General features: G+C 33.8%; 2 protein-coding genes across 2 annotated transcripts in view; one reads left to right on the top strand and one right to left on the bottom strand.

Moving 5' to 3' along the window:
* The first annotated feature begins 503 nt into the window (after positions 1 to 503).
* Positions 504 to 15,930, top strand: part of LOC147065402 (HEAT repeat-containing protein 5B) — a 131,953-nt gene continuing 116,526 nt past the window's right edge. The window contains exon 1 of the mRNA XM_085957037.1: positions 504 to 629. The gene's annotated coding sequence lies outside the window, so the exon portion shown is untranslated. The remainder of the gene's footprint in view (positions 630 to 15,930) is intronic.
* Rcd-1 (Required for cell differentiation 1) lies at positions 5,830 to 6,994 on the bottom strand. The gene has a single exon (XM_085957039.1). It carries the CDS (start codon positions 6,851 to 6,853, stop codon positions 5,978 to 5,980), a length of 876 nt encoding a protein of 291 aa, XP_085813165.1. The 5' UTR covers positions 6,854 to 6,994; the 3' UTR covers positions 5,830 to 5,977.

The following is a 15,930-nucleotide window of genomic DNA, read 5'->3' as shown; positions in this document are numbered from 1 at the left end:
TCCGCTGGTTCATCACATTACCATAATTGGATGTGAGACGACGATGGATTTCAACAGGGTGGACTCCCGGGTTGGGAAACCGAATGATTGAACGCACCTCGCAGGCGGATGGATTCGACAGCGGAGCGTCCATCTCAAAGGGACGCAAAGGTCATACCATATATTAGTCTATGGGTCATACTGAAGCAGCTACCGAGCCGGCTCACCTCTCGTGCTGCCATCTTTTGAGAAATAACATCCGCGTCTCCTAAAATGAATAGAGGTCTATAATTCTTGGACAACCGTCGTATGTTCATTTTGATTTCTGCATTAAATGTGAATTACGGACAATTTTTTTGATAATATCAAAGAGATTGGACATATTATAGAGAATGTACTATTTATTTACCGAAAACTTTTACCGCAATTTTTGCTTCTTTAGAATAAAAGAAGAAGAAATAATTTTTGTGTCAAATTAATTTCACATGGTTTATTCAAATAGCAACACTAAAATTCTAAACGTCAGTGGGATTAGTCAATTTGTTTATGACTGGCTGTCTAACGATTGTTAGTTAACTTTTTCGTGAAAATTACACGTCGAGGCTTTTCAACAACATACATAGATCATCTTATTATTAGCTGTCATTTGGGTAAGTTTTATATATTGAAACATTCTTGTTACGTGTCGCTTAAATAGGTCTCTACATGTGACTGGGTTGGTGTAGTAAATATGACAATTTACCATTTAATAATGTAAGATATAAGCTAATTAGACGAATAATAATGCCTAAATAAGCCTGAGCTATTAAATGTGGTGGAAAGACCCGTCTCTGCTGTATGGATGACATTTATATTCTTTAAAACCTCTTAAATATCATTTCACTTTTTGCACAAATCCTCTTCAATTCACACCAACAATGCTAATTATTGCGTCTGTCTGCCTTCTTCTAGTGCACGCAAATCCTCAAAACAAAATAAAGCTTTTGGAACTGGTTATAGTTTATTTAGTTAAATATCCTTTTCAAAATACATTATAACGGAATACATTTATTATAGATTAATTATAGGCTCACATTTTTAGTCAACATATTCAACAGAAGCCACAATGGAATTGAAAACTTAAAATATTTTAATATCCCAGTAGAAACAATTAATAATTTCATACCCCTTTGAGAGTTGTTTGGTTAAAAATCCACATGCGAATACGGTTTTTTCTCGATTTACTGGCGTAAAATTGAATTTGAATCCCATATCAAAGTCTCTAATAGTAGTTATCAACCTGAAGACCAATATTATTATAATATTATGTAAGTAAATAAATGGGATGATCAATTTCCAGGTTAATCCGGGAAATGCTGTTTACTGAAGATAAGTACAGTACAGCGTAATGATTGTCAAAAGATTATTGTTTATTAAATATTGACAATGTGGTGGTTTAAGTCTGGGTGACAACCAGTTAGTAACTGACGGGGTCCGATTGTAAGATGTTAACTACTCTCTGTCCGACTTGTTTCACCCGTCCTCGTCGCTGGTATGACCTTCCAGAAACTAGCCAGCAACACTTCAGATAGGCAGGATTATATATATATTTTTTTTCCACAAAACAATTAAATGTAATATTAGATATTTGCTGTTACTCTGCGTATTTAGGCCAGCAAACACTGGTTCTGGTATGTTTTCAAATACTCCAAAAAGTGTTGGTATCAAAAAGTATCTAATTGCCTACTTGATAAGTATCTAAATGCCTAAACCCATCAATATCTCAACTTGTAAACATAAGGAATTGCCGCACAAGTGTCCAAAGAGGTTTAATCTCTTTGCTAGTGTCATAGTTTTGAATTTCCTCGATACACATATTCTATTGAGTAGTGCATGACGATTTCAATACAGCCTTCTATACAGGACACTCATAGGAAGTGGCATGGTGTTTGTTGACTTTGGCAGGGCTGTTTTTTTTAAATTAATAACTATGTCCCTGCGTTTACGTACAAGGCAGTTGTTTGTAATTTTGAACAATCACAAACACCCGGGCTTTGAGAAAATCACATAAATATTGTGTCCTCACTGGGAATCGAACCCAGAGCTCCCGGATGGAAGGCCAGCGCCTTATGCACTGCACCACGAGAGTGGCAGAGCGGTTGCATGATACGCTTACACGCAGTAGTCTGCAGCTCTGTCATATGTCGTCATCAGAATATGAAAATTCTCTTGCAATGTTAAAATTACTTAATATACAAGAACTTCTAAATTATTGGGTTTATTCTTAGTGAAATTAATATATGTAAAATAACCCCCTTTTTCTCTATGTAAGTACTTATTTAACGAGTTAAATTTGTAGAGTAACTAACATAGATTGTGCAGTTTCATACACCTAGGTACCAAATTTGATTGACTATAATCATAAATGCAGTACTGGTATCCAATTATTTCTAAGAGCGGTTTTACATATCCGATACAAAGTTTACAATGTAACAAATGTACCCTTTTACACGAAGATACTCTTGTTTAGTAAGTAAACTCAGTATTGGATACGTGCATTCTCTGTATAAATCCACTCTCAATACCAATAAATTTCACTTTTGATTCAGCGTGGTACATCTTTTTATTAAGTATGGCTAATGCTATCCCATTGGATAGGTAAGAAGTGACTTGCCCTCATCCCGTCACCACCATGCTAGATTTTATTTTTAGAATGACTGTGGGTTCCATGCCTAATTGGAATGTATGACTACCATTCGGTGCCTACATGTACAGTCTCTGTGGCTCGCCAATCTTGATGCCGTAGTTAAAGATGTCAAAAATGTATCATTATGAATACTAGGTTCCGATAATACCCCTTATTCACCGTAGTGTCAGCTGAGAGGAGATGAACAATGTGTAACCGAAAAGAATAGTCCACATTTGGACAATTATCCTTGCGGGATTAATAGGTAATAATATTACTTCCGTAAAATCTATGTATTTAATATATTTTAAAAACTAAAGGGCTATGTAATGTGAATGTTGTATTGTTTGAGATTTTCATGGTTGTTTATTATCGTATTTGATCTTTAGGTTGTCACCATTTACTATATAGTATACGCTTTCAGCTAAATTCACATAGATTTGATGTATACAAATTTTTTGTCAGTTTGTAAAATATTCGGGGCTATTCATTGGTATTAACAGTATGCAGCCATTGAGGTGATGATTAGTATGGATCGGTTTTCAGCCAATGACGTTATATATTGCTATGATGCAGGTGGGAAATGTAGGATTTTTGTTTGTAACAGCATCTTATCACCATGTGTTCTTGCTTCTTCTTTCATCGATATTTCAGCCACGTTGCAGTGGCCATTCTCATTTTCTCACGATTCGTCTCTGTACCAAGCCTGAAACATTGTGGAAAGAACACAGTGATAATACAAATATCTAATACAATAATGTGAGTAGGTTGGTCATGGCCCCCACATACTGAAACGGGGCCACAGGTCAGGATCTTTAGCGGGCCCTCCTACAAATCACTAATATCAAAGGTAGTCTGACGCTCTACAGTGTTGTTTTCTAAATGGTGTTCGAGGTCAATAAAAATTCAGTGTATTTTTAGAGATTTTTAACACATTGAATTACGGAGTTGTCGAGTATCAACACACAATAATCAAAAATTGTATCGTACAACCATATATTTTAAAATGGTTATAGCGACTTTTTTTTTACTATTAGAGCAAATTTAAGATGTGCATTTGTTTCAATAATGTGGTACTCGATACTAGGTCTTCTGTGCTATGTGTGTATACTGTCTCTTCCCACAGTGTAGTATAATAAATTTTTCAACATACTCATGTTATAGGTATGAATAGATTTATTCTAAAACTGTATTCTTGCTTGCGATTTTATAGTACATACTGTTAGGTAAAGAACTTTCGCGGGGGTCAGGGTGTAAATATTATAGTATATGCCTGCAAATAATGAGAGATCCGTAGTTCTGCAGACTGCCATTTAGACATCAAACATACAATAGGTATGGCAATACTTAGTAATTAATTATAATTGAATTTTCCTGTAGATTCTCATTAGTTATGGCAATATTTGACTCATTATATTCGACTGAATAATATCTCTAATGTTTTTATAAAGGTTATTTTGACGAGGCTCAATGAAAACCAGTAATTATACATAAATTATTCATTTATTAGTAGTGATAAGTACACGAAACATGCGGAAAAACTTATACTACCAGAATAACATTACATACGAATAACATTGGTGTTAAAATTTATATAAATCAAAGTAATTTTTGCACGATCATTACTAAACATATCCAACGAAATTACAATGCATTTCACCAAATTGTATCCATCTTCAATGTATCAATTGATGTTTAGCGGATTGGTATAAATGCATTGTTGTTAAAATGACTGTAAAATAACTTAAAACAATTAATACACGCTGGTATTTTTTCAATACACACAGCGTACAATGGGTGGCAAAATGTATAGTTTTTTTTCTCGTCATTAATTACATACAGCGTATTGTCATTAGATCTTGTAAACCTCACAAATCCAAAACAACCATTTATTTAGAGGCAGTAAATAAATGCTGTCTAAAATTTATGTTCTAAATTTAAAAAAATGAAAATAAAGAACAAACTGTATTTATTAGGTTTATACCCCGTTTACACGTGCATAGTTATAAAATGTATGGGGAGACATGTATTATCCTGTAATTGGCAAGATTGCATGCATGAATCAAACAAGTTTGGACAGTTCTGAATTCAATGCGCAAGTGAGATTATTTTCGATCTGCGCCTGTGCAGTAGAGCGATAGGGGCAAACATGCCGGTAATAAAACGAATTACTCATTTTGAGCTTAAACGATTTTCAATACAACCTGTCAGATCGTACTATAAAATGACAACATCGCGCCTCGCTTACTCTTGAAGAATGAGAGTGGAGAGACAGTAACACTTTTACGTGTAAACAGTTATTGTCATGATAGTTTAAAATAAGCACTATTGCCGACAGTAATTCCATGCACGTGTACAGGCGCTATTACAATGTTTTTCATTGTATGGACACAATTTAGGATGTATTTGTGGATTCATCTTTGAAATGATAAGCGTGAAATAATTTTACATGTCAAATATTCGATAATACTACTTAATGTATTCAATAAAAATCTAATTTTTAATTAAAATGAGATTTACAAGATAAACCGATGCTATGTAAAACATTCAGTTAACAGCAACTGATAGAGAAACTATTCTAAATTACAGAATATTACTAGGTGAAAAATGTACAATAATTTATTACAGGGTAAATATGTCGTATCACACATTGTTGATATATATTTATCATTATGGAAATAGATTGAGATTGTCCTGACAAGAGCATTCTGAGGAATCCCTTTTTCTGTCAAAAGACAACATGCTTTTTTCCATAAAATCAACGCCATCGAATGAGAGCAAGTACTCTATAGAATTTGAATTAAAATTTTAATAGATTCAAGTTTTGTACTTTTCCTTTTAAACCCTTATTACGATCCAGCTTATGCTTACGCCTTAAACTAAAAGCATCTTCTTGCAGAGTGCACTCATCAATGGCAAATGTACAATAGACACAAAATACAGTTAATTACAATTTATATACCTAATTCATACATTACAATGTCTTGGAAACATTATTACCAGGTAAAGAATTACTCATGAAGGGAAAACGCCTCAAAAATGTCGACAAACGATTCAGATTTTTATACCATCGATATGTGTTAAAATCACAGAACATGCGTCTATTTAAGAAAATCTTCACAAAACGAATTTCTCTTGATAGAAATATGGTGTTCCTCATAATATTCTAGTTGAAACAGTTTACACAATGATAAATGTGTCTTTACGGTACGGCATATTTACCAATTACAGTGCTTATAAACAAAATCACAATATAATATTTCTTGTCATTATCAACGTTGACATTGAAATTTTATTATGGAATTAGAATTCCAAAGGATGATTCTCAAAATGTTATTGAGCCGGACTCGCCGATTGTTGCTGAGTCTCCAAATTCTTAATGAGTTGAGCGAGCCAGTGTTTTGTCGACTTGTCTTCTTGCAGACATATTGTGAAAGTCGTATCCCGCAGCTGGTCCGGTAAACACTGTCGCAAGGCCTCCCTCGCTCTAGGATTGTCTGAAAGTCTTAAATAACATCTCACAACGTGCTTCAATAGTCTCGCTGAGGGGTCCTTGGCGAGCGACAGAACCATTTTGCCAAGAATCATAGCTACATGTGAAAATCTGTCATAAGTTTGACATATATAACTCAATCCACTGTCGTCCAAAAGAATTTTTTGTAAAATGAATGTAGCAACCGTTTTAGAGAGCTCTGATCCGTTTTCCATTATGCGTAAGCACAGGGGAATAATTTCTGTTGACAGTAAGAATGTGATGACTTCTTGTTCGTCAGTTTTCACCAATGCACCAATCACACCGAGACTGGTAAGGCGTAAATATTCAAATGGCCTTGTTTTCGATACAGTGTGTAAGAATGGATATAAAAATAGTGGGATATGTGCTTGTAAAAATACTGATCGAGTCTCAGGGTGCGACGCCACACATTGCATCAATGCCAAGGCATTGCAAACTCGATTACTTTGATGAGCAGTCAGCGTTGGCGGAATCATAGCGACGTAAATATTTGTAATCTCTTGAAGTAACGCAGAGATTGTTCCGAATGAGTGCCATAGAACTGGCGCGAGATCTGGAACGACTTCCCGCTTCTTGCTGAGTTCCAGAAGAGCATTTTCTCTTGTTTTTGGACTGCACAATTCCAATACCCACTGATAAATTTTGTCCAGATCAGCGGCCGACTGTAGGTTTGCGGGACTCGGTAAAGTGCTCATATTTGTTGTGGTTTAATTCACGTAGTTTCATAAAATTGTAAAATGAAGCGATTTAGCAATTTTCTAATATAACAATTATTATTGGATTCCGGTACAACGAAAACGTAAACTCAGAAAATATACGTATAATGTCACCCAAGCACTCGTTTATCAAAGTGACGTAATCGCCGAATGGCGAGCAATGTAGTCGTACCAACGCACCAGCACAAATATAATGTTACCCGTACACAAAAATTTTTACAGAATAATCCGAATGTAATATTTGGTTATTTTTGTTTTTGGTTACCGCAAAAATATTTTAAGCATAACGTCAATTATTTTAAATGTAAAAATACATTTATTTAATTATTTGAACCATACCATACTTTTCGTAATGCATAAAAACCAGATTATTATTAATAGTATTATTGCTCTGAGATCCATATTTTGTTTTACACAAAGAGCAGTCGTCAATCTCCTTGGTTTTACATAATAAAATCAGATTTAAAATCGCTTTGGTTTATATTATGCTTTTCACTAAAAAGTACCTACTGCAAAATAATTTTAAATTCACGTTTTAATTTTTATGGAACAAATTTAACACTGCTAAAAATAATTCCTGTTTTTCTCCGAATTTATTTCAGCACTTTCAGCACTACACAGAAAAAGTTTTTTGTTTTGTAAAATGTTTAGTTTGGCATTATAAAATTATAAAGGCTGTCAATGATCAGATTGTTGAGAGACAATAACCGCACAACAATAAAATCGTGTTGCACCCACGAACCACTTCTTTTACATCATTATACAATTAGGTACCTACCTAGAATTTAGATCTTCCTTTCAAAGTTAATATTAAATAAACCTTTTCGCGGTACACCGAGGAAAAAACTTATGATGATCTAAGATTTTTTTCAAACTCGTTACTATTTCGGCTGAAAGAAATACCTTACCATTACATCACCATATTCGACCTTAGAGGATCATTTATGGGCCTCTGTAAAGAGATTTTTGTTTTTATGAGAAATGGTTGTTGGTCATTTCCCAACCTATTAGGTCCATACTCTGGATCCAAATATAAGTGTATTAAAAAACAACAAGTGGATTTGGCACAAACAGCATGAAGACATGGGATTCGAATCCGCGACCCACAACATTATAAGCCGACACGTTACCGCTCCACATCGTGGGCGTGAAAGCAATAACCAGATGTAATAAAGCATATTAGTGATATCAGTGGCGAAGGGTGGAAGTAGGCTGTGTAGATCCGACATAAGTAGATACTGCACACTAAACTTTATCAGACATACTTACTTATTTTCATTGAACTAGGAATACAAGTTACAGATGGTGTTGAATTTTAATAGTTTTTAAAGTTCAATTGAATCCTGCCTAAAGCAAAATGTAATATACATTACTCTTCTGCAACATCTTCTTGGCTACGCGTCTAGGCGCTGTTGTCGACTAAATGGGAGGAGCTTGTATGTTTATAATGGAAAGTGGGAGGAGCATGTTAGTTCACACTTTTAACACGTAGCCAAGAAGATGTTGCTGATGAGTAGATAAAAAATATTATTCTTCTGTCTATAAAATATCAAAACACTCAAATCATACATAGTTTTAGATATTTTATAGATAGAAGAATAATTTTTATCTATTATGGTTTGGTTGCGTAAGGCTTAATTGAGTTTTAAAAACCAACTAAGACCACCTATAATTGGTACCTATTCTAAATTCGACGAAAACAAAAAAGTATGACTGAAAAGGTGTGTAATATTTTTGTCGTAACTCCACAGCGTACCTAAACTATTATCGTTTGGTTTATATCCATCTGCAATTTGTACCTATTCTTAGTTCAATGAAAACAAACGAGTATGACCGAAGTTTAGTGTGCACTATTTATATCGGATCCCCATGGCCTAACTCCACTCTTCGCTATTATTATTAGCTTATTTTTTATAAACATAGGTATACAAAAATATTAAAATAAATACCAGAGAAATTTTTGAAAACTGCATAACTACAGGCAAGTTCCATGTGAAGTGAAGAAACCATTTCTTTACAAATGTCTGAAAAAGGTAGGACTTTGCCCTGTTGGTATCCAACGGTCTGTACTTTGCAAAGTTTATCATTTTTCTGAGTTCATTTAATGATGTGGGAATTTAATCTGGTACCATTTTTTACCATGAGAAACTTTAATTGAAAATGAGAGCTTTTAAATTAAACTTTCAATCTAAGGCACTATTTCCGCATTTAGTCCAAGCACTAACTTAATATCTGATGCAATGTGTTTGAAATTTGAACATATAAGGCCAATCGTCCTTTTAATTTGTATCGTGGTTATTTCTACACTTTGAGAGAAGAAACAACGAGAGACGGCCACCTACGGTAGCTCAGCTTCAAAGTGTCCGTCTCTGAAGTCGTGGATTGTGGGCTCAACCCCGCGGATGGAAAAATACTCCATGCTATTTTTTCAATGCGCTTGATTCAATCCAATGGCCCAGAGTTGGGTGAATGACTAAAAACCATATCTCGTAAAAAGTCTTGTTAATATAACCTCCACTTTGCGAGGCCCGTATGCCCTGTTAAGGAGCTAAACTTGTATATATCTTTACAATATTTTAAACTACAATATAAAATAACGGATAGTATTCGTACAGACTCAGGTAAACAAGTCGTTGCCATACCTGAATAACGTCGTTCAGCTGTTAAAACTTCCAATGTGACAAAGTTGACATTATACAGCATAGATAAAATAAATGTAGACTTGATTTTTTTTTACAAATCTATCATTTCGATACTAGGTATAGACCAACTAATATATCAAGTCTTCTACGTCACAGCGCTGCATGTGCTGCTATTGTTACGTTTCGTGGCTTTTGCGCGCTGATACTATTACGTCACGTTCTCTTTGTGTGTTGACTTGTCATAGGGAGTGCAGTTAAAGACATGTATTTTCTTTTTTGTGGTATTGAAAAAATCGGCAATAACCTTCGTGGTGGAAGTAGGCTTATGCTTAACTCATTTAGTGCTGACAACGCGACTGGCGCGTTTGCATTAGTTGGCCATTATATATAATTAACATAGTAATTAAAAATTAATTAGCAGGTCAGCAGTGATTGTGACATATTATAATACGTCTTGGGGGGTTGAAAAATAAAATGACGCTTATATTTACTGACAGCATTTATTTGTTGTCAAAGCTACAAAGTCCAAGCCTCTGGGTATGATAGGTGTGATGCAAAGAGCATATGTACAAAGTCTTTTGGATTTTTATTGTAATACATTTCATATGTGTCAACGTAGTTTCCACGTTTGACACTTCTAACTTGCATAAATTATAACTGATGCAAGTATTTTAGACATATTATGTCATTGAGACAAAGCCCTAAACTCCTCATTAGTACGCGGGTTATGGTCGGTTAAAGTTCACATACTGACGCAATTCGGGCATATCTTATACTCCACTTTCGTTTCTTTGCATCCCACATTCCCCACATATACGCGCTGTATCATTTTGATAAATACTATGGACCGGTGATTTTTCAACGGGGTATAGTTACTATCTGTTAAAAAATTGCTAATACTTTTGTACACCTCAACTCCAGAATTGCACTCCAAATGGGACTGATTTGAAAGACGTATTCAACATCAAAAATACTCCGATAAACGAATATTGTATTTGATAGAATACATATTTCTTTTCTTCAATAATTGACGTTGGAAAATTGCTTTGGTCATCTTCTTAAAAATATTTTATCCTCTTTTACTTTGAAAAATAACGCTCATACACACACTATTGAAATAGGTACTTACATAATATTGTAGAAATTGTTACAATGTAACGCTTTCGTTAAATAACTACTTCTCGTAGATTAGTATAAGTAGGTACCTACGTAAAAAGTTGTAGTATGTACATATTATGCAAAGGTTATTTATAGTATATCAGTTACTTACATTTAAAAGTTTACTTTGCTCTAGGCATAATACAATTATTTAATTTTTAAAGGTAAACTAATAATAAAATTGGTATTTGCATTTTGAGATTGCTGTACCTAAATTAATGATCACAATATTAGTCTAATCGATATTTTGATCGATTCAATATTATATGGCAAACAACGGAGCATTTACCTCATAACGCACGAAAAAATAATAATATAATAATTTGAAATATTACGCGGGAATCTTGTACCTACTTAATAAGCGTTTGTGAGTTGTTATTATTCGCGCCAGTCAAACACAGTGCAGTCGTGAAATGTCGTCTATGCTCGTAAGCTCGGATCGGGATGGACAGTGTACCAAATGAGGTAAATATTGCACAATTTACATAAAAGCACATTTATGGTAATTATACAGGTTATCGAATTGATTTTTTAAATTTATTAGCCGAGCTCGCGACATGCTCTTTCGGCCCGAAAACAATAATCACCGTGAAGTGACATATTATTTGGATTAGCTTCTAATTATTATTAGTTGCAATTATTGCGGATGGCAACTATCCTTTTTTCAGGTACCTGGCTGTAGTGAAAGCGCTTATGTTAGGTACCGTCTTCGCAAGGAGAAAGTTTAAAAACGCGCCAATTCCAAATGAAATCAACCGGGCTGCTTTGGTCAATCACTCACAATTATACATGTGCTATCAATATATTATTACCATCGTAACACTATAATATATTATACACTGATGGTTTTACTTAACGATGTGGTCTCATATAAACGAACAGATGATAAAAACACAATTTTGACAAAATTGTCACATCGGAGGTTTTAACAATCTAACGACGATAAGCGGTATGTAAATCGCGGAATTAAGGCGAAGTCTTCACTGAGCCTTTTTTAAAGAGGCCCCTAGCGGAAAAATACGAAGCTTGCAATTTGAGACATTTTTTTGATAATTTACAATTTCAACTATATTAATAAATAAATATGTATCTGAAAACATTAAAAATAAAAATATTTTTTATTTTAAGTCAAAGACAAACTTACAATTGTAAAAAATGTAATAAAATGTGAATTTGTTCTATCGGTCCGCACCCTATTATTGCATATATTTTATAGTCATATTTATTATTAAAATTTAGTTTATTAAGTTTTCTAAGCATCACCTAAGCGATTTTTGACAAATTCATAGTTTTATTATTTTTTATATCTATTTTAAAAAAACATCGATTTTTATAAAAAATATAAATGTGTATAACTTGAAATCCTTTTTATTTAGTAAGCGATGCTTAGAAAACTTAATAAACTAAATTTTAATAATAAATTTGACTATAAAATATATGTAATAATAGGGTGCGGACCGATAGAACAAATTCACATTTTATTACATTTTTTACAATTGTAAGTTTGTCTTTGACTTAAAATAGAAAATATTTTTATTTTTAATGTTTTCAGATACATATTTATTCATTAATACAGTTGAAATTGTAAATTATCAAAAAAATGTCTCAAATTGCAAGCTTCGTATTTTTCCGCTAGGTGCCTCTTTAAAAAAGGCTCAGTGAAGACTTCGCCTTAATGGAATAATTTACTATTATATTATTCTAGTTAAGTAAAAATGAATTTATTTTGTATTTACTGCAGGCTAGTTTGAAAATTTAGTTAATATGAAAAGTCATTTGCAAATTCATTACATTTTAATAGCACGGTCAGGATTTGCCATTCTCCCGTCGCAGGTTGTCAATGTGGGGGCGTCGCGACGCTGTAAAACGTTCCCTCCCGCAGTTGAAAGCCGGCAGCTTATGCCTCAGGACGCGTCGCGACGACGAAATATCATTAACACCGGTGTAAAGTGTTTACGCGCGTTAATTTCACTAACACAATAAAGACGAGATGCTCTTAAGTTCAACGTAATATTACTAATATAAAACAATGCACAGCTTAAAAAAAACTCTTTTAAGTTTAAATAAATTAGTTACGTTGTAAAAATAAATGAAAACACTCAGATATATTCATAAAATATTCCCAATAATCGGCATAAAACTTATCATCTACTACCTACAATATTATACAATATTTTAAATTCTATTTTTTCATTCATCATGGTGTCCTTATAACGTTATCAATAAATTACCTCATCGATTTATAATAGAACATCAGTCCGTGTGTTGTATGCAGATTAGAATATGCTCAGTTTTCTTTAATTATAATTTTGTAACAAGTACCTACGAACGTATATCGGTTGTCGGTAATTTTAATCGTCTGCAAGTAGGTATAAATACGGTAGGAGCAGAGATGTATTGATATGGCAGACAGGGCAAATGCTTAGAGCGGCGAATGAGTGAGGGCGCCACGCCGGGTGCCCATTTTGTTGACATTCTGTGAATTTTGTACGTGCATTTGACACATTGCTATGATTACGTATTATGATGACAACGACCCGTCCATCCAGTATTGGCAATGTCGACGAATTTCCTTCAGATCTGATTTAGCGATTTTTGAGCATTCGTTTGATCGGTTCAATCAAATATCTGTGTTCGCAAATATATAAACCAACTGGAAACTTTGTTAAAAGTGATCTGTGGAAAGTTTTTATAAATGAATACATTTCACTGTGATTATTTCTGACGCCTTTCCAGAATGCAGCTTTAGTAAAGTTTCAATAACTGAAGAATATGAAACTTTTAAATTAAGTAGGTAATTGAAATACTTTTGATATCTTACCGCAAAAAAAATATGGCCGCGTAACATTGAGATCAACAAAATAACGCGTTGTTAGTGGAGCATTACATACAGCAATGTTCCAATTTTATTAGATTCAATAAGACCATCAGTTGGTTATTGATAGTTATCTGACAATAACACTGTCATTATTTATTATCACATATTTGATAGGTACGAACGACTTGATACTTACGAGCACCTACCAGAATTTTGTATTTATAATTTACTATTACCTTTCTTTTGTTTTTCCTTTTTATTCCGATGGGTTTTATTACGTGTTTTAAAATATTTTATTTAGAGATGAATTTGTTCTCAATACTATACGGCCATATATTTCGGATATAACAACTTATGATGAACTGTAGTAAATCCAACTGCATATGTAGAAAATTTCGGATACAGTGCTCTCGAGCGTCGTATTTTTTGGGGGGTAATTTAAGCAATTTGCTTGCAATGCATAGATACTATCGATTAACGCACGTTGTTAATTATTGCGCTTCGGGTTTTAACGACGTCTGTGAGCGTAGAACAAGGAGAAAGATAATTTAGTATATGGAGATACCTACCGGAAAGGATTAAACACTTTCTAGGACCAACAATATACTGGCGAGGTTGTATATTTGGCTATAGTAAATTTAATTTGATGGTACTTACTCCTGATAAGACCGTGTTAAATAATTTAATAACTAAATATATACTATTACTAATACGTCCTGAGTGGCAGCGTTCGGTGTAGCGTTGAGCGTTTTGTGCAACTCAAACGTATAACCGTGTGTGAAAATGTTCGTAGACAATGTCTTTTTTTTGTTATACATTTATACGGTTATACGTTTGAGTTGCGCATAACGCTCAACGCTGCGCCGAACGCTGGCACTGAGGCCTCACACTAAGGGTGACCGTAATGCTCCTGTTAGTTAATTTGAATACTGAAATTAAATACATTGTATTTATTTTAAATAATTAACACATTTTTTAAATTGTGAATTTTTCAAACATTGATTTGTCACCTTATAAAAACGTATTAAATTATATTTTAGTAATAAACGTATTTACACGCGTATTTATTAATTATTTTTTTTTAAAACATTTAAAGGTATTAAATTAGAGTTTTTGCTAAAATCGTTACTCTCACCCTTAAATACGATTATAAAACTAGCATTTTATATTTTCTTCCTCATTGTTTTAAATTTTGAAGGGTGGGCTCAAAAAATAAGTCTAGCGTTGTCATAAATATGCGTATACACCTATTTAATACAACTACTTTTAAGATATTAAATCTCTATCGTTTTGTGTCATTTATTATGTTAATGTCATCCGTTGCGGCCCATGGTGACACGGTAGCGTTCGGAAGGTCTATAGGCTGGGTCAGATCCAGGGTTATTATGTGGCCACCGTTCCATCTCTCCCCACCCTTTAAAGTGAAATTGATCGTCAAATATATACATAAAAACACTCCTGGATACGAGAAAAAGCATATATAGATAAATACATTTACCGACCCGTTTGGACAGCTTGATTGGTTTGGTACCTACACAAAAATCATGGTTCATATCGTTGGGTATATTTTTGGAAAAAAAAAACTAATATTATAGCTCAATTTGTTTGGTACCTAGGAATCTGGTTGTTTTAAAAAAAATGTATGAACAACGATTGTCCCCCGAGGCAGATCGAATTTCAGAACATTCCGCCATTTTAAAAAGAAAACTTAGAACGGTTTTCTTTGGTGATATTATTATTGTTGAAAATGGAGGGTTTCTTCGACGAAATTGGCGGTTACAACAGCTATCAATGTACATAGACGTGGGGTGTGGACGCTAATATTAAATATATTTATTCAGTGGACAGTATTGTGAATTATGACAATGACATAACAGTGATTGGCCAATGCCACATAATACACACTACACAAAAATTATAAATAGTAAATTCAAATAAATAACTAATTCTAATATTTTTAGTAGGTACCTTTCTCACATTCCCATTTTGCCAAGACCGGTTTCATCTTGCGACATTATTATATTAATAAACCAATGGCTAAAAAGTAATATTGAATTTGTTTGTATCATTATCTCCTTTCGGACGTTGGGCACAGTTTGTAAGCATTATATTGCAATTACATCTGACTCGAAAAATCATAAATCCACAAGGGAGTTCTTCTAACTGAACATGGCTTACTCTCAATTTACTTGAGCAGTGTTTACTATAAATAACGCTTGACCACATTTACCAAAGTTGTAAATAAAACCGGAACCTTACCTTGGAACCCTGAAAATCCCTTAATTATCTAGGAACCAGGCCCCAGACCTCGGACCCACGACGCTATAGGCCGACGCTTAATCCGCGCGGCCATCGTGGGTCTGGCAAGCACACATATTATTTTTCAATTTGTGTATGAGTCAGAGTATGGACCTAATAAGTGGAGCAAGTGGCTGACA

Source organism: Rhyacophila brunnea, unplaced genomic scaffold, assembly GCF_057557595.1.
Source record: "Rhyacophila brunnea isolate RB1 unplaced genomic scaffold, BYU_Rbru_1.0 scaffold_6, whole genome shotgun sequence".
In the NCBI taxonomy this organism is placed as follows: Eukaryota; Metazoa; Arthropoda; class Insecta; order Trichoptera; family Rhyacophilidae; genus Rhyacophila; species Rhyacophila brunnea.
Note: the sequence above shows the minus strand (reverse complement) of the source record. Positions and strands in the feature narration are given on the sequence as shown.